Source organism: Phaseolus vulgaris, chromosome 3 (genome assembly GCF_051622355.1).
Source record: "Phaseolus vulgaris cultivar YP4 chromosome 3, ASM5162235v1, whole genome shotgun sequence".
Lineage (NCBI taxonomy): Eukaryota > Viridiplantae > Streptophyta > Magnoliopsida > Fabales > Fabaceae > Phaseolus > Phaseolus vulgaris.
The window spans coordinates 53,647,293-53,670,302 of record NC_143500.1 but is presented as its reverse complement, the minus strand read 5'-3'; the positions used below and the strand labels follow the sequence as shown (position 1 = coordinate 53,670,302).

General features: G+C 32.4%; 4 protein-coding genes across 4 annotated transcripts; 1 reads left to right on the top strand and 3 right to left on the bottom strand.

The window, feature by feature from the left end:
- LOC137808666 (uncharacterized) lies at positions 1–2,037 on the bottom strand. The gene is made up of 2 exons (XM_068609908.2): positions 1,801–2,037; positions 1–729 (listed from the first exon to the last, which is right to left on the bottom strand). The coding sequence occupies exons 1-2, from the start codon at positions 1,920–1,922 to the stop codon at positions 264–266; spliced, it is 588 nt and encodes a 195-aa protein (XP_068466009.1). The 5' UTR covers positions 1,923–2,037; the 3' UTR covers positions 1–263.
- Positions 2,038–3,499: 1,462 nt separating this feature from the next.
- LOC137808665 (RNA-binding (RRM/RBD/RNP motifs) family protein) lies at positions 3,500–8,074 on the bottom strand. Its single transcript, XM_068609907.2, has 5 exons — positions 7,941–8,074; positions 6,586–6,689; positions 6,415–6,490; positions 4,329–4,409; positions 3,500–4,247 (listed from the first exon to the last, which is right to left on the bottom strand). Exons 1-5 carry the CDS (start codon positions 7,944–7,946, stop codon positions 3,675–3,677), a joined length of 840 nt encoding a protein of 279 aa, XP_068466008.1. The 5' UTR covers positions 7,947–8,074; the 3' UTR covers positions 3,500–3,674.
- Positions 8,075–10,994: 2,920 nt separating this feature from the next.
- On the bottom strand, positions 10,995–13,530 carry DPMS2 (dolichol phosphate-mannose biosynthesis regulatory protein-like protein). Its single transcript, XM_068609905.1, has 3 exons — positions 13,361–13,530; positions 11,485–11,598; positions 10,995–11,394 (listed from the first exon to the last, which is right to left on the bottom strand). Exons 2-3 carry the CDS (start codon positions 11,572–11,574, stop codon positions 11,242–11,244), a joined length of 243 nt encoding a protein of 80 aa, XP_068466006.1. The 5' UTR covers positions 11,575–11,598; positions 13,361–13,530; the 3' UTR covers positions 10,995–11,241.
- Positions 13,531–18,173: 4,643 nt separating this feature from the next.
- On the top strand, positions 18,174–22,175 carry LOC137808663 (syntaxin-22). The gene is made up of 7 exons (XM_068609904.1): positions 18,174–18,544; positions 19,178–19,271; positions 19,562–19,701; positions 19,964–20,038; positions 20,612–20,769; positions 20,886–20,986; positions 21,739–22,175. The coding sequence occupies exons 1-7, from the start codon at positions 18,357–18,359 to the stop codon at positions 21,802–21,804; spliced, it is 822 nt and encodes a 273-aa protein (XP_068466005.1). The 5' UTR covers positions 18,174–18,356; the 3' UTR covers positions 21,805–22,175.
- The last annotated feature ends 835 nt before the right edge of the window (positions 22,176–23,010 follow it).

Below are 23,010 nucleotides of genomic sequence, written 5' to 3'. Positions count from 1 at the left end.
TTCTAATTGAAATCATTCTTGTTTATTCCATTTCCTAGGTACTGCAATCAGTTCTGCAGTTCTCTAACAGACAAATGCCACAAAGTTCATTCTCCAAAAGGAAGATCAACAGACTATACAGTGTACAAAGACTACTGAAATAAGAAAAAAAAAACAATAGTTAGGGAAAGAAAATACAAAGCAGCTTCCATCACCACTGGTTTACAGCATTTACCATACTGATGAATCATAAGTGCTTTTACCCTACACCAGAAAATAAGATGCTAGTTTCGCAACATCCATTGCATGATGTCCTTCCTAATAACATCACCTGGCCAATTTACTCTATAGTTTGGGCTAAAAGCATCAGAAGCATTGCTGTTGAGGTGCCTGCACTGGGTGGTAGTCCCAGCAAGACTTGGAGGCCGCATCATCTTTACAATGGAGGGGAAAGGCTTTGACCATATGACTTTTTGTTGGAACCAAGTGTTTTGTTTACCTGATTTTCTCTTGAATAATTGATAGTAACTAGAAGTTTTGCTGTTAGAAAATTTTGCTGCAAGCTTTGTCAATCTTGAACTCGGGTGAGGAGCACTATTGGAGAGTGAACCCCCCTGAATTTGAGCCAATGGTTTCATTCTATTTAGCCGCTGCAAAATGTAGTTTCCCACATTCCTACCAAATGTCATGTCTCTTTCTTGAATGGTCTGATTAACTTTGAGTGCTACATTGAATACAGCTCGTGTTCGTCTGTTAAATTTAGGATTTAAGATTTAGATTTAGGCTACTAACATTAATAAATCATTTTAACATGTTCATGGCAAAGCACAGGAAAACAGGGAGAAAGGTAAATATCACGCAACTATTACATCTCAAATCTGACTGCTTATGCTTTGAATGCTTAGCAGCAAGAAAAAATCGCCTGCTACCCAAAGACTAACTAATATATTCTTTTGAACACACTCTTGGTATTGGTTGAAATTTATTGGAAATTACAATTCTTTTTCTTTCAGCTATTGTAAATCACACAAATTATTACAAAACACACCTTGTACAATATCTATTATCTAAGATCATTACCAAGTATCACCCAAACAAATCAACTTCCATCATTTAACTTTCTGCCCTCTGGAATGTACAATAACTAAACTTGATCATCCTAGGTGAAGCAAACTAGAATGATTGGATACAATATTTATTAAAAAAAACATTAAACACTTTCTTGGTGTTCCTCCCAGGATTTCCATGAAAACGACACCAAGTTTTAAACATTGTAAAACACACAAATGCTTTCACTAACAGCACTGGCAACTTGTCACTTTTAAAAGGACATACCATTTCCATACGCAGAAACTTGACCTCATGTGCAAAAACTTAAAACTAAAAAATGGGGGCAAAAAGGGATATTCTCATATAACTAAAAGCACGTTTGGATACAAAACTAAAAGAGCTTTCGAGAAAAAGTTTTATATTTACAGCAAAAAAGTTCTCAATAACTCGTTTTCCCTGTATCCAGACAGGTCCAAAGTCGATTCAGACGTCCAGCATCCACAAATTCACATGAAAGGAATAAAAAAATCGAATTTCAAAGGGATGATAGTAAAGGAAAATTCTCCAACTCTGAGCTATAAAATCCAAACATTTCAAATCCAATACTTAATAAGACAATCCTAACATGCATAACAAAACCAAAGCAACATTATCACTACTATATGTAATCTGAATCGCCCAATTTACCTATTTCATTACTTATTTATGAGGAACACGAATCGACACAGCATTGGCATGAAATGAGGAAGATGAAAGAGGAGAGAAAAATACCGGTGAAGAAATTGACGGATCTTAGGGGCTAGGATCCTACGCTGAGTCCTGAGGGCGAGCCTGTAGGTTCGCTTGAGGCCCAAAACATAGGCAGCGGCGAGGGTAATCTCCCATAACACCATTTCTTTTCTGACCCAGATTGCTCAGTGACTGTGTGTTCTAGGGTTTATAACTTTTCTTCATCAACATTTTATTTGATGCATACTTCTCAAAAGTTGCACGATTTGCTTGTTGCCCAAGATTTTGTTCACTTTGCGATCGCATCACAGTGACGTCTTTCCGCCATTGGTTTTTACTTGTCTCATCGTGACCGTTGGATTTCGCTTTTGTTTTATTCCAACTGCTGAAAAATCTGTGGGCTTTCACCTCCCATAGATATAAGTATGAAATTCTCTCTTTCTTTTCTTTTTCTTTTTTTCATTTTCTTGGTTCTTTTTATCAAAGTACTACAATTTTAATCCAAATTTTCGCAAATGTTACAATTTTTTAATTTTCATAGAATTCACTAATTGCGTATACCATTTTGTTTACACCTGTTGCTTTTTTTTATTATTATAATAACCTTCTTAATGTAAAACTGGAGTGTAGCATTTAAAAACTTAAAAAAGGTGTTTATGTAATATTTTTAATCTTAAGGAGATGCATGTATAATAAAAAAGGATGGACAATCTAATGCTTCTAATACAAATGGGACGTTTGTGTAGAACTTTAAAAAAAATTGACATTTCAGTGTAATTCAAGAAAACTTCAAATTTTGTAATTCACGAAGTATAAATAAAATAAAAATATTTCTATAATATAAAATCTAAAATGTATTTGTTAAGAATAAAATGATTTTTCCACCGATGTAGATGAGGAAGAATCAGTCTTCTACCAGTCTTTACAATCCACAGGGAAAACCAATAGTTCTAGCTGAGGCAAATTCTTCCTACACTTGATTTTTTTAACCTACACCATATAATTTATCCACTCACAATATTATCCCCTTATCCCAATTTACATCTATGCACAGTCTCATTAAGCCAACACTCCAATATTCCTCCACCATATACTTTCATTTTCCCCAACTAGTTCTTCACTTTTTCTCATGCTTTCATTTTCCCCATCTAGCTCCTCATCTTTCCAATATCATTAGGCCCACATGCTTAAAAGATGATATCTAAGCTATTTTTTTGCCTAACTTAAAATCTTGTTTTCTAAATAATGTAGTCAATTGTTCGACCTCGATAAAAGGACGGTTCTACCAAAGTCATTATAAGACCAAGGTTTGGTAATAAAAAAAGAAGTTTTTGCAATTTTTTTAGTATAATTTTAGCCCATATCTTCCCGTATCACAAAATCTTCCAGAGCCTGGTCCTTGTTTATCATTTCCACTAGACTGCTTTTTCCTGCACCTCCATCACTTCTTCCAAGAGCAACATTGTTCTAACAGAACCTCTCACACACAAACACACGAACAGTGCAACAAATAGAGGTGCACTGCGGAGGAGGAGGATGAAGTGGGGTTGTTTTATAAATCTGAACATCCGGGTGCCACTTCAAACTTCAAGCATGGGTTGCAGAATGCAAATGGCAGTATAAAAGTCCACGTTTGATTAAAGCAAATATACCTTTTCTTGCACAAGATGCGCCTCAACGGCAAAGGTTATTATGCTACCAAACGGATGGGGGGACCAGACAAGACCATAGAAACAAACCATTTCAAACAAGGGAAAATTCATTTTATCTAGCTTATGGAAGTAAGAAACAACTGCAAACTTAGTGCATCTAACTAGTAAAACCAGTGTTACATTCATTTCCAATCAGATAAAAGGGTGGGGTTCGTATGGAAACAATTTTCAAGAGTTTCAAAGAAAGTATGTACAAGAAGCAAATCAGAGGATCAAACCCTGAGCAGGAGCAGGCTTGGAAGAGTGCAGATCGCTAGTTGCAGCTGCTTTTGGGGAGTCAGAAAGGACCTCTGCATACTGGTCTTCTACTTTTCGCTTCTGTTCCTCTTCTGCATTTACTACTTTCTCTTTTGTCTTCTGTCCAACATCCTCAGCTGCCTTGGCAACCCTATTAAAAGCACCAGTTACCCAAGAAGTCCCAGTGAGCACATATCGGTTCTTCATTATAGCAGATCCTGCAGTACTGACTTTCTGTTCTGCAACTGCAAATGCTGATTTGGTCTTCTCTGAAACCTGAAACTTTTGATCCACTTCGCGAACTCTATCACTTACAACAGAAGCACCGGCACTTATTTTCTCACTAAGCCCAAGTTTTTGGTCAAAAGAAGTAACTTTTGCTGAAGCTGTTGAAGTTAACTGATGTTTATCATCCAAAGTCTTTGCTTTGTTAACAGCATCCTTCCCTAAGATAAAACCCTTGGCAAGCATGCTGGTTACCACATCCTCTGCCTTCCGTAAAGCAGATTCAGCACCACCAGGAGTTTTACCCTCTGTTGCCTGAAAAATATTACATAGCTGTTATGCAAAAACATTAGGTAATTAAGTACAATATAAGTAGAGGATCTTTACAAAGCTTACAGATGATGTCAAGGCAGCAGGTGGAATCTTGTAATCTGGATCCAGTGCTATTTTAACTGACAAATCAACAATCGTTGCTCCCTGAAATATTGAAACATAGTCAAATTTTAGTATGACCTCAAGCTATAAAGAATTCTACTTTAAAGGAACAAGTATACACCCATTTTAGTTTTTCATAGACATACAAGGTAACATTTGGCATCACATTGCCTCTCCATATATAAATGAAATTTAATGCCACTAGTTTCATTCTTCGTGGATCAATTTGACATCATTTTAGGGGTTAATATATAGAGAGTGTGTTAGAGATCTCGCATTGACTAGGAATAAGGTCATATTATAATATATAAATCGGATGCAATCATTATCTTACAAGTCAGTTTTGTGAGATTGAGTTAGGTATAAACTCACTTGCTAAGATGGTATCAGAGCCTATCATTCTTCGTGGATCAATTTGACGTCATTTTAGGGGTTAATATATAGAGTGTGTTAGAGATCTCGCATTGACTAGGAATAAGGTCAAATTATAATATATAAATGGGGATGCAATCATTATCTTACAAGTCAGTTTTGTGAGATTGAGTTAGGTATAAACTCACTTGCTAATATGGTATCAAAGCCTATCCTAATAAAGTTTTTTGGGGCTATCAGGGACTATCTTAATTTGTTGTGGGACTCTTGTTAGACTACCTATAAATATCTAATCCCACGCTCAAGATATTCATTCCTCAACATGAGGGTTGTGTTGGAGATCGCAAATCAATCAAAGTGAGGTGCAATCATCATCGTTTTGTGAGGTTGAGTTAGGCATAAACCTACTTACTAAGAGAAAAAAAAGGTGGCGGTGTAACAACCATTTGATTTTGCATACATGTTTCAAGGACCAACAACACATAATCTTAGGGAAAAAATAAGCATTTACCAATGTAGCAAGTGATGAACAATGTTGTGAACTCTGAGTATATCATAACATTATTGTGGTATCCAACTAATAAATATAAAAATTAAACACATTCCATACAGAGGCAAAATCATACCACCTCCAAGTTCCACGTACTATTTCCTTTTCAATTGCTAGACAAAATCACTCATAAATAAGACAGCTTAGTGGCTAGGACCACATGGAAAACAACTTATACCATTGGCATCAATAATATTGAAAGATGATGGAAATTTCCAAAATAGTTCCTAGTAAAAGGATTTTTCTATCTAAGCAGAGAAGGAAATGTTTCCAGTATCCAACATTCACATGAATCAATAATTTAATGTAGCATACATATCCAATAGGATTATTGAAAATCATAGTAAAAGGAAGGCCAAACTTTCAGGATAAGAAAAATTATTTACATAAAAAAGAGGTTTACTATGAAACATTTCTTGTTAACAAAATGAAACAATGGAAAATTAATATAAACTAACATTGGCATCAGTATCAGTATCAGAACCAACTTCTTTCAAAACATTTAACTTTGTATTGGGAAATGAATGGGAAGGATGTCGCATATGAAGCTTCAAAATTAGCACGCATATGTTTGCAGACAGCAAAATATCCAAGATACTGGAAAATATAAAATGAACAAACTTCTTTTGGGACATAGAAACACAATGACATGGAAATATTCACGTGTGTTGAAGATAAACATGCATATGTTGCAGACAGAAAAAATCACAGATGCTTTTGAATTTTAGAACACAGTAAAACAATGAAATAGAAAGATTCAGGAAGATTGAAGATTAACCAACATATGTTAAAGAAATTCAAGAAAAGAGAACCTTCAAAAGCCTTTAAAGTAAAAAGTTTTGAAACATGTGACACAACATGGTTCTGAAATTATTAAATATAATCTACTCTTTTGAGTAAGTTGCTGGTACTGCATTGTCTTGCTTTAAAGCCAACTGTGGCGGTCAACGTTGCATAATGACATGCAATCCTGAATCTTGAACTTTCAACAAAGAATATATGTTTTGGTTGTCAATACAGGACAACTTTATTAATTGTTTGGCACACTCAATAATTCTATAAAGAATCATGTTTGATAATTGACACAAAAATATACTAACTGGTAACAAATGCCAGGCAGATTACCGATAATAATACTGCAGTCTCGGCACCTTGTGAATCCTTGAAGGTAACAAAGGCAGTTTGAGTCCGTTCATCATAACTGCATTAATATATAAACTTACAATTTGTATAATAAAACTTAAGAGTAATAACTCAAAAAAAGGAGTAAAACACCAAACAGAGCAACTTACTGACCTCTGCATTTCAACATATTCAATATCACCAGAAAAGGAAAAAAATTCCTTGATATCTTGCACAGTTGCTCCCAAGGAAACATTACTGACTTTAATAGTTTTTATCTGCAAAGAAAATAATGTAATTCTAAAAGGTTAAAACAGTGCAGAGAACCCACCACCTTATATGCACACATGTTCTCAAATCTCATGCTTTTGGACAAAATCAAAGCATATACTAGTACTCAATACTGAAGTACATTTCCTAAAAATGGAAACTTCCGTGGTGATGTTACCTCAGACCATCAGTAACGATAAAAAGAAACATACATATAAATGATATAACTATTATCAAGCTGTCAATTCACTCTTACATTTTTCAAATGTTGATAATTGCCCCTTATAACTACCATTCACATATTAACCCGGCCTTGTATAAAAAGTCAGAACGGGGGCATAACTTATGTAGGAGAGTTCAAAATTTAACAAACTTAATTTGGTAAACGGAGAAGTCTGGTTTAAAAAAGGTTAAAAACAAATGAGGAAGAAATCCAGAAATCTTAGTCACCTGAACCAACCCCTACCACCCATACATAACCTACACACAGCTTAATCAGCCATGTAAAGAGTTATATGCGTATTGTTAAAATTATACATTTGCGTCACCACTTCACAAGGATTACTAATATATTTCTTCACTCTTTACCCATCAGATAAATGTATCTGAATAATTATTAAACAAGTTTAAAGAAAAACATAGCATCTTATCTAATCCCGCTATTCAATCCTCCCATTTAACATCAGCGATGCTGTTCAATCCATTTTAAGGGGAACATTAGTGCAGGGCAGACGAAACATGGAGATTTCAATTAAAAATTCAAGATAAACCTCTCCAGAATCTGCAATCATATCAATTCGACACCATTCTTACAAACTCTTAAATGAAAATCATACCACACACTACAGAACAGTAACTTAAGAGCATCTCGAACATAAATCAAATAACATAAAGTTTATTGGTCCGATAGATTGCAATTTCTCTCTAAAGTCAATATACAATAAACCAAACCTCCGCACCAAAACAGAAATTTCCAAATCGAAATGCCAAACATTAATAACTCATAATAAATTCACATGAACTACCCAGACAGCACGGTTTCAAAGAAAATAAAACTAAGACGGATCTACTCTTCCACGTTCTCAGTAACTGAACAAGCTTTGCGAAAAGTACGGAATCTGCTCCACATACAAAAAATCATACGGTAGTGGCAATGTTTCATACAGTACGCAAATTCAAAGAGAGAGAGAAATTTAAAAATACGGGAAATGATTCGTCAAATAACAATACGAGAAAATAAGGATGCGATTGCAACTCACCGACATCGTAGAGATCTCCGGTGACCAGAAACCGCCGCAGAGAGAGAGAGAGAAAGAGAGAGAGAAGAGTTCAGCGAAGAGAAAAAAACGGTAGAAGTTACAGTATTCTATTTTATCTGTCTCAGTGAGAAGACTTGGAAACACGTGCCGGATTTGATTCGCACGTGCCGGTCCTAGGCAGCAAGGCATGCAAACCGCGTGAGCGTCATTGATATGTAAGACTTTGACTTTCCACGACTCACTACTAAAAGGTTTAGAATCTCTAAGAATACATTTAATTAATAAATTTTTAACTACTAAAAAGCAGAATTTTTTCCTTGAATAAACTAAATTAAAATAAAATTACTCAAATATATCTCACACTTTATTTTCCAAAAACATATATGTTTAATGTATAAATTCAGAATTTCACTTTTGGATAATCGAATTCCAGATTTTGTACCATGGTTTTCAACTCTAAGAATGACCTGTTTTCCTTTCTTTTTTGTATTTTTTTTAAAAGGAGAACGAAAAAAAATATTAATTCTAATTGTGCACTTTTTGAAAACAAAAAAAAAATATTATTTTGGGTTGTGCAAATAAATGTAAACTTAATTAATTTAATAATTATTGTAATTATATATGATGATAATTATTTTTTTGAATGTTAAAATAATTTGGAAGGAATTCGTTGATAAGGTAAAAATATTTGAAATGATTATTAAAATATATATGTGTGTATGTATATTTAGAAAGATTGGCATAAATACATACATATTTAAACATCTATCATTAAAAAATGTTATAAAAGATCAACTCAAAATGAAAGCAAAATAAGAACACAAAAAAAATGAAAAATACAGATTTGGAAACAAAAGGAAAATGTATTCAAAACTAAACCAATGTTCCATATCATCAAGAAAAAATGCATGTTAATTATACCGGTTGGTGTCATGTCATTTGATCTTGGGGATCGACCGACCGGTTGAAAGTATATTTAAAGTATAGTTATAATAAATGACAGTTAAGACACTTATAGAAACTCCATACAAATCAGAATCACCTTCCATCAAATTTGGGTAATGTTTCGAGAAATCAAAGTAACCTCCCTAAAAATCAACTAACTCTGATACATGCTAAATTCAGTCCATAAAACATATGGCTCATAACTCGATGTTATAAATATGCTCTCTACTGTAGAGTAGGGTACATTGTCAGAGTACCTTTTGCAAGTCAACTTCCGACCGAGCACTACGAAATTAAGGAGAATAAGTCTTGAAGTCTAAAGGAGTGAAGTATTGAGGAACAATTGAGTGTTTGACACCACAACAATTGTTACAATCAATTTCAGGTACTATCTAGACTCACTTTGTCAATACAAATACACTAATGATAGGTAAATATTTGATTATTTTTTTTTATCTCATAATGATTCTAATTTTCTTTCCATTGTTTTTTTTAGAGATTTTTAGCTTCAATCGATATAATGAGTTATAACTTTTGATATAATAATAAACACTTAATCCAACAAACATAACTCCTAATTACCAATTAGGACCTGAATTTTGGTTCAACTCAACCCACTCCTAACATTCTCTCTTCAACAACCCAACTTTACTTATAAAATATATTTTATTTATTCTCAACATCCAATTAAATAATTTAATTAAATCAAACAGCATGGTATACTAAATTATTTAATTTTAGAAAAGAAATAGGATGTTATATAATACATAACCATGTAATATAAGCAAGTTGATCCCCTACAATTATTTGGCTAGTCTCTGATTAGTTTACCCTTTAGGTTGAAGTAAAATAGTGGAAGAGAGAAAAAATGATAAAAAAAATTGTAAAGATATATGTGTTAAGTTTAAAAAGAACGAAAATAATATTGTATATATTTTTTCGACAAGTTAAAACCACGTGTTCGATTAGGGTTGTATAGAACACTAGGTTCACAAACGTCAACTTTTATATTTTCTTACTAAAACTATATCAACTTAATCAATTGTATGCATCAAATCAGTGATGTTTAAACAACCATCTAAGCCCCCATGGAGAAATATATCTCCTTTTTTATTATTTCAAGTTCAATTCTCCATTTTATTAATTGGGTTCTTTTTTCCTTCTTGGTAGTTGGTCGTGTGATGAAAACATTACTTGGTTCACCTTTTAAAAGAAAAAATAATGACATTAATAGAATCAAGGTGTAAAGGTTGGTGATTTGGTATGCCTTTATCCAAGTTCCTGGACGGCTTCTTCCTACACCTCCATAAGTTCTTGTATCACTTTTTTAGTTTTTATTCCAAAAGTATTCTTATTTAATATTTCAAATTATACAATTCAGAAGTTTTTTTCTAGATTTGTAATAAGCTACTCTATTATGTAATTCAAAAGTCTTTTGTAATATGTTTCTGAATTACATAATTCAAAAGTCTTTTCTGGATATGAGATTAACTTTTGGATTGTATAATTCATAGGATTATCTCAAATTTTTATAAATCTAAAAAACACTTTCCAATCCAAAAATATCTTCTGGATTATATATGGAGGTGACACAAAAAGGATAAAAAAGTATTTTTCACATTTAATATAGGGATGACACATAATTTAGTATAGGGATGGAGGTGTAGGAAGAAGCACTCATGTTCGTGTTCAAGCAAAACAACCACATATTCATTGAGAAAGTTTCAAATAAGAAACAAATAATCTCAATCTACATGATGCACAAAATAAGACTTGTCAAACCATGCTCAAATCATGCTTTATATCTTGTGATCCATGAAATTTAGATAAATACCTATCTTCACTCCGACAAGCTGTTGTCTTTACTCCGGCGAACTTCTTCAACTTGCAATGCTGAGTCCAGTCACAGGTGAAGTAATGCGTAGTTAAGTGATAAAACAATTGTCCACATCAATATTATTATTGTACAGTTTAGAATTACTTTCTCCCCTAAATAACAGTTTAAACATCCCCTTTTATAGTTAAGTATAGCGATACTTTCATAATTGATTGATTTAATTTTTTGTAAGTTCATTCTTCTCTCTAGTTCAGCATTGATGTCGGATGTAATTTCTAGCAATCAAAAAGAGTACACACTCCTTTCTGTGTATAATTTTTTTACAATATATGTAACAAAATTCTTTAGCATGCCTCTCATTGCCTAAATCCATCCATGTAGTTCCATGGGCAGACAAACAATAAACACAATCTACGTAACTGTTGTTTTGCTAACTGGTATGAAATGTTCGAAAATACATTTAATACATTCTCAGTTTGAAAACTTAGAAAAAGTGGTGCAACAAAACGGAAATAAAAATCACGCCTTCTTTCTTTTGGATTTGAGCATCACCAATCCAACAAATATACTGAAGAAGCAAACCAGTGCAACGCCAGCAGAAACTGGTAAAAGAATGGCATACTCTTGGGGTAAAAAGTACTTGTGAACGAAATGATCATCATCCACAAATGGCTGAAAGACCACACAATATCAATAAATAAAAATTGTAATTAGGAAGTTAAAAAGGGGAAGCCATCATTCATTTAAAATAGTGTCACTAACCAGGATGATAACCCAAAATGTATAGTAGGTAAATATCGACAAGCTTGTAATGGATAACACAAATCCAACTGCCCTGTCTGCTAATTCCATTTTGCTGTTGACTGTTCTCACTCCCTGTTGACAACGAAAGATAAATAAATAACTGCTCCCATTCCCAGTATTAGATAATAGAACCACACATTAAAAGTACTCCACAAACTCAACAGTAACTAACCATCAACAAAATATTGTTAGCGCTTCTTTGCACACGTAAGTATTGCAGTCTCAATAATGAGTTAGAAAAATTCAAACCTTGTATAATTGGATGTTGTGGTATCCTTCTATTGTTTTACAGACCAATTCACTCGTACATTTTTCAAATGTTGAAAAATTGCCCCTTATAACTACCATTCACATATTAACCCGACCTTATAAAAAGTCAGAACGGGGGCATAACTTATGTGGGAGAGTTCAAAAGTTAACAAACTTAATTTGGTAAACGGAGAAGTCTGGTTTAAAAAAGGTTAAAAACAAATGAGGAAGAAATCCAGAAATCTTAGTCACGTGAACCAACCCCTATCACCCATACATAACCTACACACAGCTTAATCAGCCAGGTAAAGAGATATATGCGTATTGTTAAAATTATACATTTGCGTCACCACTTCACAAGGATTACTAATATATTGCTTCATTCTTTACCCATCAGATAAATGTATCTGAATAATTATTAAACAAGTTTAAAGAAAAACATAGCATCTTATCTAATCCCGCTATTCAATCCTCCCATTTAACATTAGCGATGCTGTTCAATCCATTTTAAGGGGAACATTAGTGCAGGGCAGACGAAACATAGAGATTTCAATTAAAACATTCAAGATAAACCTCTCCGGAATCTGCAATCATATCAATTCGAGACCATTATTACAAACTCTTGAATGAAAATCATACCACACACTACAGAACAGTAACTTAAGAGCATCTCGAACATAAATCAAATAACATAAAGTTTAGGTGATGTGGAAGTTTGGATGGACAAAGCCATGAAAGTATGTGCAACCAAGAAGGAAAAACAAAGCGAAGAAAGAAAGAAACTAGGAGAAAGATCGAGATTATGACTCGGAGAAGCTAGGAATTAGAAAGAATCCAACACCACTCCAACTCCATGAGATAAGCAAGGTGATCTGTCACTTGAGACCTAACACTCAAGATAAGAACCTAAAAGAGAGAAGCTCCGAACTTCTCAGAAGTACTCAAGGCTTTTGCAAACAAATGACTTTTCTTTATAAAGTAAAAGTGTCTTCAAAATGATCAAAACCACCTCTTATATAGGAGATGTTTGGGAAGGAAAGGAGGTAAAAAACTCCCCCTCGTCTTGTACATGTAACCAAGCACAAAGAATTGTTATCCCCTCCTTCCTAGCTAACCTTGTGCCCAAACAAAGGGTATATTACATGAAATGAAAACTATCTATTTTCTTTAGAATTTCCCTATTGTTGTAGTGTTCTTTATTTGCCTCCGTGTCTTTACCTTCATCCATAGCGTGAAGAAATTCACACCAATCATACAAATTCAGCTTCTTCATCTTTGTTTATTTTATTTATAAAAAAATCCACTAACCTCTGAATTGTTCTTCTTTGGAACATTTAAAGCAGATCCTACATTAGGGCAAACTCCTTGGAAAAGGAAGCTTAACCACATTCAATACTTTAAACACAAAACACACACAAGTGGCGTAGATCTAGAATCAAATTAACACTGCCTTCCTTGAGCATGCATGTTAATTGAACAAATAAATATTTGAATTGGTTAAAACATCGATTGAAAAGATGAGCAGGAAGCAGGTGGTGAAATTGAACGAAGAACAAATCGCGGAGTTGCGAGAGATATTCCATACCTTCTTCGATCGGAACAACGACGGGAATCTCACGCAGTTGGAGCTGAGTTCGCTTCTGCGATCAAATGCAGACCAATTGGAGGTGCTTACTCAGAGAGCAACAGGAACAACAACTTTTTAGCAGTCTCTGAGTAACCAAATTCTGATCAATTTTTCAGCACTGAAACTACTCTGCACAATTAAGAATTCGATCTTTTATAAGTATAATTTAGAAAATAAAGTGTGAAAAGTCTATTTAGAAAAAAAAAATTAGGTTTATTATGAGAAAAAAATCCTAAATATATTTTTTGTTTTATATAAAAACTCTCATCTTAAATATCATTACGAAATTTGACATTTCACTATTGACACATCAACTAACATCAAGTTTGGACAAAACACATCAATAAACTTGACATTTCACTAGATTGCCACCACATGAAAAAAAATATTATTAAAATAAAAAAGAAAAAAAATACATGAAACTCATATATTAACAAAAACGGTACATAGGTAATTTATACTATTAATAAATAACTCATAAAAAAACTAGATAGAAGTTTATTATACCAATAAAAATACTCACTATTAATAAAACATAAGTTAGCAAGTTTATCAGCACCTGTATTCACTCCACAAAATATATTAGAAACCTTAAACCTGATTTATTGATGGTAGTTAAGACAAGTGTTCCACCTATTACAAAAATATTTATCTACTCATTGTTATTTGTTGTTTACATTGTTTTTTTTTATGTCAATTAACATAAGAAAAAATATTATTTGACAACCACTTTTTGTATTGGTCCACATTATAACTTTCACATGATCGAGGTCATGACATGAAAAGAGTATTTTTGTCACTTGAAGAGGTGTAATTTGGAGAAGGGTTGTCAAATTGTTGGTACTCTTAACATAAGTAGATATTAATATATGTATCATTTTTTTCAACATATGGGTTTTGGTTTAGTTCTTCTATATTTTTGTATTTTTTTTTTTAATATTTTTTTCATATGATGACAAATGATTATTGTTACTTGAGGCATCAACATAACTGAGATGTGAAGTTGCATAATGATACTGAAAACTTTTATTTAAAAAAAATTATATATTAACATAATTGTTAGTGTCACAATAACAATTTCAAACAACTTATGTAAATTATATATTTTCTACTGCGAAATAAAGTTTTTATGTTATTTATATATTTATAGTATTGGACTCTTGCTTGTATATTTTTTTCTGGTAAATTAAAAATATATAAAGGTAAATTTTACATTTTAAAAAAAATAAACTTGTGATTTATATGATTGTGCTGTATATGTAACCAAATGGAGCTTAAATTATTTTAAGTGTGATAAATAAACTATTTAATAATTAATCATATTTTATATGTAATCATTTTTAAAATCATTTTTTTTATTTAGATTATGCAAAGGAAAATGTTGAAAGTAAAATTATAACATAAAAGACATTAAATTATTTTGTGACATTTAATTTATTTTGTGTTTTTCTTCAGATATTTTAGACCTGAGCCAAAACTATTTTAACCACACTAAATATAAAGTACAATACATAATTCTTTTATAACAACGATCTTCAAATAAAACAACTTTCAGGGAAAAACAATGAATTATATATATATATATACTTTATTTATTGAATACTGCAACTAAATTATAATATTTTGTTATACATTATTATAGATTAAAGTAATGTACTAAACAATATCTCATTATTTATTTAATTATATATATATATATTTTTTTTTTTGTTATAAATATAATAAACAAAGTCACATAAACTAAAATAAAAACAATACATATATTTCATTTAATATATCTAAATTCAAATTCCTATAAAATACCTTGATAAAGTATATTTGTTGTAAATTTTGGTTCACTTTTTATTTCCTATATCCAGACAAAGCAGTAAATTAAAATGAAATAAATATGTAAAGTGTATTTGGTTATTCATTGAAATTAACTAAATTAGTGTTCACTTATAATAACATAATGGATTAGGTAAATTATATAAGATAATAGATCATGTAAATTATTTTTCTATAAATGATATATTATTTTCCATCATAGGGTAATTTTTTTATTACATGTTTGAATTAATAAAAGTAGGATAAAAAGTTTATTTGGACTATTAAAAAAATATCTTTCTTGAAATTAATCATTTGCACCTATAAACTTTCTATTTATTTCTATTCATGTTCTAAGTATTAAAAAAAAATTCACTTTAACTCTTTTTTTTAATGTTTTACTTTTTATCAGTCTATCCAAACAACTATTCTAATATTTAGAATGAGTATCTAAAATATATAATTCCAAACAAACTTTTCAAGAGGCTCTTAATAATAATCTCTTTCGTAATGTATCTCAAAAGGACTTGTAAAACTTTTACATAAAATAATTTTTTATTTTAGTCCAAATTTTAAATTCTTTTAATATTTGTAAAAATTAACTATTGAAATGAGTGGACTAAAATATAATATGACAATATATATGTAAGTGAAAAATTGCTGTAAAATATTTTAATATTCTTATTCATATTAAAAATATGTTAGTGATGTAAAAAAAAAAAAAAAAAAACTGACATATTCTAATAATTTTTTTACTATAAGTCTTAAATTTTCGTTCAATGTTAAACCAAAACTTATCTTTCGAAAATCCATTAGTTCATCGAAGAGATTTTATTGGTTTCATAACTCGAAGGACACTGTACCTTCCCATAAGAACGTGTATAGTCATGAAAAAACCTAAAGTAGATGTATGATGCTTCACTTTCACCATAAAAGAACCCCATTTTTTTTGTTTACTTTGTAGCACTTTTAAACATGTCATATACGTCACTATCTACAAATATAATAAGTAAATGTAATGTTTCACACGCTAGTTTGGCTAATTAAAGAAATATTTGATTAAAATGTTAAAATTAAATGCTGGATTTCAACGTGATTAAGTTTTTTTATATTAATACTCGTAATGATAAGTTTTTCGTCATCTTCCTCTTAGATAGGAGTTTCTTTCGCTAAGTTGGGTTAAAATTAGCACTAATGGAACGGTTAGGCGTATCCTAGTCTTTATACTTGTGAAGGTATTTTTTGTGAGAGTATAAGAGAGTTTATTGGTGTTTTCTTTGTGTTTCTTGAAGTTCATACTGTTATAGTTGTTGAGTTTTATGGAGTTATACATGCTATGAAAGAAGCTCAAAAGATGGGGCTTACTAATGTCTGACGACTTTAATGTGATTCTGCCTTGGTTTGTGTTGCGTTTACGGCTATGACTAATGTTTTGTTAATGTTTCATAAGCGATGAAATATTTGTCTTAATTATTGTGGAAAAATCAAGTTTAGGGGATGTGTATGCTGATAAATTGACTAATTTATGATTTATTCATAAATAATTATTTCATTGGTACAATAGGCTTCCATCTAGTATGTTCTAATAGGTATAGCTACCTATGTATCGTTTTTGTGAACATATGTGTTTTGGTTTAGTCCCCCATATTTTTTGTATTTTTTTTCTTTTTTTAATAATATTTTTTTCATGTAATGACAAATGATAGTTGTTACTTGAGGTGTCAGCATAGCATAACTGAGATGTCAAGTTACATAGTGATAAAGTTCTTATAAAAAAAAGTTAGGTGTAGAAAAATAATTTAATAATATATTTGAACAATATATTCTCATTCTAAAAATTGCGCCTATACCGATCGGGATCGAGCGAGCCACATTACTTGGCCTCATTGATCGACCGACCGGGTGATCAACTACATTAAAGAACTTATTGACAATAAACAATTAAGAAAACATCCTATAAATCCAAGCCATACTCCATCAAATCCAGGCGACACATTGAAAAATCAACCAATATTGATTTATTGAAGATATGCTCCAGATATACCTTCTTACAAATTCGGGTGACAAGAACCTTCGCAAGTTTATTTTCGATCGAGTTCTAATGAGCTAAGGAGTGTAGTGTTTAAATTTGAAGGAGTGAAAGAACTTGAGTACAAGGGAGTACAATTGAGCGACGACCAATACCAACGATAAGAGTTACGGTCAATCTCAAATACTATCTATACCCACTTTATGTATACAATTACAATGTCAAAAAAATAAAATAAAATATATAATAATTAAATTAACTTTCAACATAACAAAGTCAATTATAAAATAATTGAATCTAATCCAACATTCTTATTCATAATAGCGACCTTATTCTTTAAAGATGATTATCAAAAACAAATTTCCTCTAACAGATTTATTAACATTTTTTTTAATGACAAGCAACTTAAACGATAATTTATATAAGTGAATATCAACTCGTATAAGATGCTAATTAACTTAATGAAATAATAAGGAAAAGTCATTCTGAACTTTCCTTCTCAAAGTCACAACACACGTTTTTTTTAAATTATAAAGTATATATTTGGTATTTAATTATAGTGATATTCAGTTACAAATGGTTACTATTGACATTAAAAAAAGTTAAAGAATATACACATGTTACGAAAATAAAATCCATTATTTCATGAAAAGAAAAAAAATATAATCTTATAAGTTTGTATTTATAAAAATAAATTTTAATATTTTAATATTAAACTTAATTAAAATGATTAGAAGTAAATGAACACCGTCCACGGTGGCTCCCTCTCACCACAATTTAAAACTAAACAAACACAACACCAATAATTAGGAGTTGTTAATTCACCACGACGCCACCAAAATAGAAGCTTCACTCCATCCTATGGAAGCCCGCCACGTGTCTCGAAGAGCGGGTCCACGTCAACGTAGCGGCAGGGAATTACAACCATAGAGACCCACCGAAGAAACTACCTCACCGAATCAAAATCTTCCCTTCGTTTTTTCCCTTTTCTTGCATTGCCCTAATTCCTCAAATTCCCCTCTCTGCATTTTCCCAGATCCCGGTAAACGCCACCTTCGCCTTTTCCCTCCCTTTCTCCGGAAAATTCCTCCGATTTTCTCGAGAAAGTGAAACGGAATTATGAGCTTTCAGGACATCGAGGCTGGCCGGCCCTTCGGTTCCCGGCGTGGCTTGGCCAACGGCAAGCAGGACCCCACGCAGGCCGTGGCTGCCGGAATATTCCAGATCAACACCGCCGTCTCCACCTTCCAGAGACTTGTCAACACCCTCGGAACCCCCAAAGACACCCCCGACCTCCGCGAGAAGCTGTTAGTTCTTCATCATCACACACTCAATTTTTTTCGTTTCGGCCAACTCATCGTAATTGACTTTTTATTTTCCGAAGAAAACGAAAAAAAAAAAAAACGTTCCCTCCCTCCTTTCCCCTTTCAACATCAAAATTGCCGAATCAGCTGAATTGCCGCTCGAATTACGATATTTGCATGTCGCTTGGTGTTTTGGGGATCGTTTTCGTGTAGATGGGCTTAGTTTGGGCGTGTTGTCGATTGAATTGCAGTGGGCTTTTTTTTGTGTGGATGATATGAGGTTACCTTCGTTAATTGTTGAAAAGTGGATGGGAGGAAGAATCATGATTGCTATCTCTGTAGCTTTGATCGAGGTTTTGTTTCTCTAGTGATATGCTAATTTTTCAAATCAGGAACATGACATTCTATGTAATGGAGCATTTGATGATTATGGTTATGCTATTGTAAAAGGTGGCTCTGTGATTCAAAGTAGTTAAAAAATGAAGCCGAGGGATGTTGGGAAACTGAACTCTTTTTTTTTAGCTTGCAAAGTGGATACTATCCCTCTTGTGTATTAAGTTTTGATTTGGTGGAACAAGAACCTCTTTGGCTCTTACTGTGGTTGACTAATATTTTAACCTATCTTAAAATTTACAGCCACAAGACAAGACTACATATTGGGCAATTGGTGAAGGATACATCTGCTAAACTTAAGCAAGCCAGTGACATTGATCACCATGCTGAAGTTAATGTAAGTTTGAACCTTTATCTTGTGTTTTACTGCATCTGCACGTGCAAAGCCGTTTGTTTATTTGGTCTCCGTCTCGGTAATTTGTGGTTTTCTTCCAAAATTTATTAACTCCTCCGAATACTGTTATTGCTTAAATTCTAACTGTCGTTTTCACTGAATTGTTAATTTTATAATCAATCTGCATCATTTTTTTAAAGAATACTGTGAAAGTTTGTTACAGGCAAAATCCTTTTGTACAGGGTGAACGACCTTCAATGCCTTTTACCTAAAAAGTTTTCTTAATTTTGCAGGCAAGCAAGAAGATCGCAGATGCTAAACTTGCGAAAGATTTTCAAGCAGTGTTGAAAGAGTTTCAGAAGGCACAGCGCCTTGCAGTTGAAAGGGAAACAGCGTACACTCCTTTTGTTCCCCAAGCAATCCTTCCTTCCAGGTGATTTATCAATTATAATTAGAGCCTATACAAATTTAGGGGCAAGACTGTGTTTCTCCTTTGTTTTGAAGAGTGTGGCTTATGCCGAATGGGACCTGTTTCTGAATGATGAAGACTAGATTAGGCTACTTTTAGAATTTTTGCAGTTTAATTTTATGCAATTGGTTTCTAGGTGATCGATTGTTCTTCTGTAGTCACTATAAGTGTTTAGTTTACCTTTGCCTACAAGGTTATGACATGGGATTTTCCTTTTGGCTTGCAGCTATACTGCTGGTGAATTAAATGTTGGTTCTGATAAATCACCGGAAGAGCGTGCTTTACTTGTGGAATCAAGGAGGTATTTTCTCATTTATGATTAGTAGTATATCAGTGATTTGCAGATTATTTTTATGTTTTATTGCTCTATTTCCAATATTTATGATGTGACAAAGCAATTTTTGAAATGTAATTTCGAGTCAATGATCTGGATTAATCATTTGAAAATTTTGAATAGGTGAAAAAGAGGATGCTTTTATTTATTTTTCTTTCTTGGTGATTCAGAGGAGCTGGAATCATGAATTGATCATGTCTACGCTGTTAAGTTTGATAGGATCATAGGACAACTGAATGCCAATTATTTATCAGGAAAAAGGCTCTTTCCAATTTAGCTGTTGCATTTAGTATCACAGCCTGACATATTCATCTGCAACATACATAGATTGATACCAACTACCCAAAGCTCCCTTCTTCCCGCTTTTTTTTCTTTTATAATTTTCTGTGGTGCAATGGAATTGGTGGCATAATCACTGTTAGAATTATCCGTTGTGTCACTAAAGTAGAAGAACAACTGAATTTGTGTGTTATCAGAATTTTCAGATTCTCCACATTGCTTTATTTCAGTACCTTAGCTCTTGTTTTATTCATGCTGCAGGCAGGAGGTTTTGTTCTTAGATAATGAGATTGCCTTTAATGAGGCCATCATTGAAGAAAGGGACCAAGGCATTCAAGAAATACAGCAGCAAATTGGTGAAGTTAACGAGATCTTCAAAGATCTTGCTGTGCTTGTCCATGAGCAAGGAACCATGATTGGTAATTTTTTTCATTCCCTTTTCTTTTCCAGATTACGCATATCTTTGTATTTCTGTACGAAATTATTTTTCCATACTTGTTCATGTTCCTTAATGCCACTAAATTTCATTTTATAGATGATATTGGCTCCAACATTGAGAATTCCCATGCAGCAACTGCACAAGCAAAATCTCAACTTTTAAAAGCTTCAAAGACCCAAAGATCAAATTCCTCTTTGGTAATGTATCAATTTTCTAATTGCAATTAAATTACTGTTTGTTACACTAAAACTCCTTCTATGAAATGGCTTTTTATGTGTGGAATCTCCAGAGGAGATATCTTCTAAAGAGGTTTTGACTTAAAAATGACTCAGTATGGGCTTGTTGTGCTGATATTGTATTGACTTGCAAAATTAATTTATTGATGACTAGGGATTTATTTGAATAAACTCCTCCGTAAGTACTTTTACAAGAAAAAATATGAAGGAAAAATTAAATGAACTTATCTATAAATTAAAATTACCTAATGGATAAGCTAATATGTAGAATTTCTCAAGAACATTTCTAACTTATGCATGAACTAATTTTATACTATGGAGAAAAGTTTATTTTCATTTTATATTATTTTCTTCTTCTAGAAATACTTACAGAGAAAATATTCTAAACATACTATGCATGCAGCTTAAATCTTTGTAGGCGTTTTAGCTTATAATTTTCTTTAGTATTATAAGTTTGCATGGCATATTATTTGTTTTCCATTTGAAAGTAGGATTATTGCATCGTTGTCATAATAATATGGAAGGGAAGAAGTGGTTGATGGAATAAGTAATACCTTATGTAGTTTCCTACTTAAAGGAGTTACCATAGACTGTCTACCACCTTGAAAGCTTTGTTTTTGCAACGTTGGTCAAACCTTTGGTCTTTTTTTCACCCTTTTGAAATCTTGGTCTATTTCCCTTGTTAACCTTTTGTTCTTTTATTTTCTCTATAGACATGCTTGCTTTTGGTGATTTTTGGGATTGTGCTTCTGATCGTGATCATAGTTCTTGCTGCTTAGACAAATATTGTCTCAATTCCATTATGGAGTACATGCATATATACAGAGCAGCAGATATCATCTTCCTTGCTGAAGATATAACTTGATTTGTGTTTTGTCGGGTCTGGTGATTGACTGGAGTTTGTTGCATCTGATTTCAGTACATGATGTGGGAATTCCCATAATTTTGTTGTGGGGTGTTATGTTCTCTCTATATGTTAGTGTTTGGGGTTTTCAAATATGTCACGAATTATGTTGTAAGTCCTCTCCTTGTTTCTTTAATTAAAAAAGTATTAATTCTTTCATTTCCCTTGTAAATGCAACACTAAAACTGGCTGGTTGTACTGACTCTTCAGTAAAACCTTCGTATATGGTAATATGTTTCTGTTTTAGTGCTTTTCTTTCCCAAATTGGAACTATAATGTGTATGAAGAAAAAATGTGGATATATTTGATGAGTTTTGTCTGTGAATGACATCTATTTATTCGTGTGGGGGAACTTGCTCGTCTGTTCTATTCTGAAAGCCCCAAAAGCAGGAAAGGTGTGGAAAATTGCTATACTTTTTAGTATTTATTTTAGCTAATGGAAAACCTTTTTCATTGGAAGGTAAAATTCATCCTTCTAAGATTGGCCAATCCCTATAAAAAGGTAAAAAAGATTAAAAAAATATATGGAGCTTCCTGGCAATTTCTTCTAAGCTCTGAAAGCGACCTTTGAACTAATTAGTGTTATGTAATGTGCTCTTTGTAATTTAAGTACATCCTGTCTTGTCTCTGGTGGAGTTTGTAGTATAATGCATATACATCCAACCGTAGTTGAAAAGTTATCATGGATCATTTGTTTCCTTGCAGCATTTTACCCACTTCGTCTTTGTTGTGTACTCTATTGTTTATATCGGACCAATTAAAAATGTGGGTCAAAATGTGAGTAGATACTATCACAATTTTTTTAATCTTTTTTTTCTGTAACTATGTGGATCAAACTTTTGATTTTAAGCAGAAAGTTTTAGGTGCTGGGAATCTCAAAGTAACGTCGTCTATTTGGAATTATAAGTCTAAGAAGATAAGGAAAATTGTGGAAGATGTTAAGTGAGTCAAAATGTTTTGGATGGAGGGATAAAGAATCGAGGTGGTGGAATAAAAATGTTTAAGACAAGGTAAAAAAATAAAATGATTTAAATTCTTGTATAAGTGTAATAATATTGAAAACTGGACAAAGTATCATAAC

What these genes read in the sequence shown, in the direction of transcription:
- LOC137808666 (XM_068609908.2), bottom strand. Translation starts at nt 1,922, where the DNA reads ATGGTGTTATGGGAGATTACCCTCGCCGCTGCCTATGTTTTGGGCCTC. An exon ending in ATCCGTCAATTTCTTCACCG is followed by an intron (nt 730 to 1,800) that starts GTATTTTTCTCT and finishes TAAATTTAACAG; the next exon opens with ACGAACACGAGCTGTATTCA.
- LOC137808665 (XM_068609907.2), bottom strand. An exon ending in GAATATGTTGAAATGCAGAG is followed by an intron (nt 6,491 to 6,585) that starts GTCAGTAAGTTG and finishes ATATTAATGCAG; the next exon opens with TTATGATGAACGGACTCAAA. An exon ending in CTGCTGCCTTGACATCATCT is followed by an intron (nt 4,248 to 4,328) that starts GTAAGCTTTGTA and finishes AATATTTTTCAG; the next exon opens with GCAACAGAGGGTAAAACTCC.
- DPMS2 (XM_068609905.1), bottom strand. Translation starts at nt 11,574, where the DNA reads ATGGAATTAGCAGACAGGGCAGTTGGATTTGTGTTATCCATTACAAGC. An exon ending in CATTTTGGGTTATCATCCTG is followed by an intron (nt 11,395 to 11,484) that starts GTTAGTGACACT and finishes GTGGTCTTTCAG; the next exon opens with CCATTTGTGGATGATGATCA.
- LOC137808663 (XM_068609904.1), top strand. Translation starts at nt 18,357, where the DNA reads ATGAGCTTTCAGGACATCGAGGCTGGCCGGCCCTTCGGTTCCCGGCGT. An exon ending in ATCACCATGCTGAAGTTAAT is followed by an intron (nt 19,272 to 19,561) that starts GTAAGTTTGAAC and finishes TTAATTTTGCAG; the next exon opens with GCAAGCAAGAAGATCGCAGA. An exon ending in CAAGCAATCCTTCCTTCCAG is followed by an intron (nt 19,702 to 19,963) that starts GTGATTTATCAA and finishes TTTGGCTTGCAG; the next exon opens with CTATACTGCTGGTGAATTAA.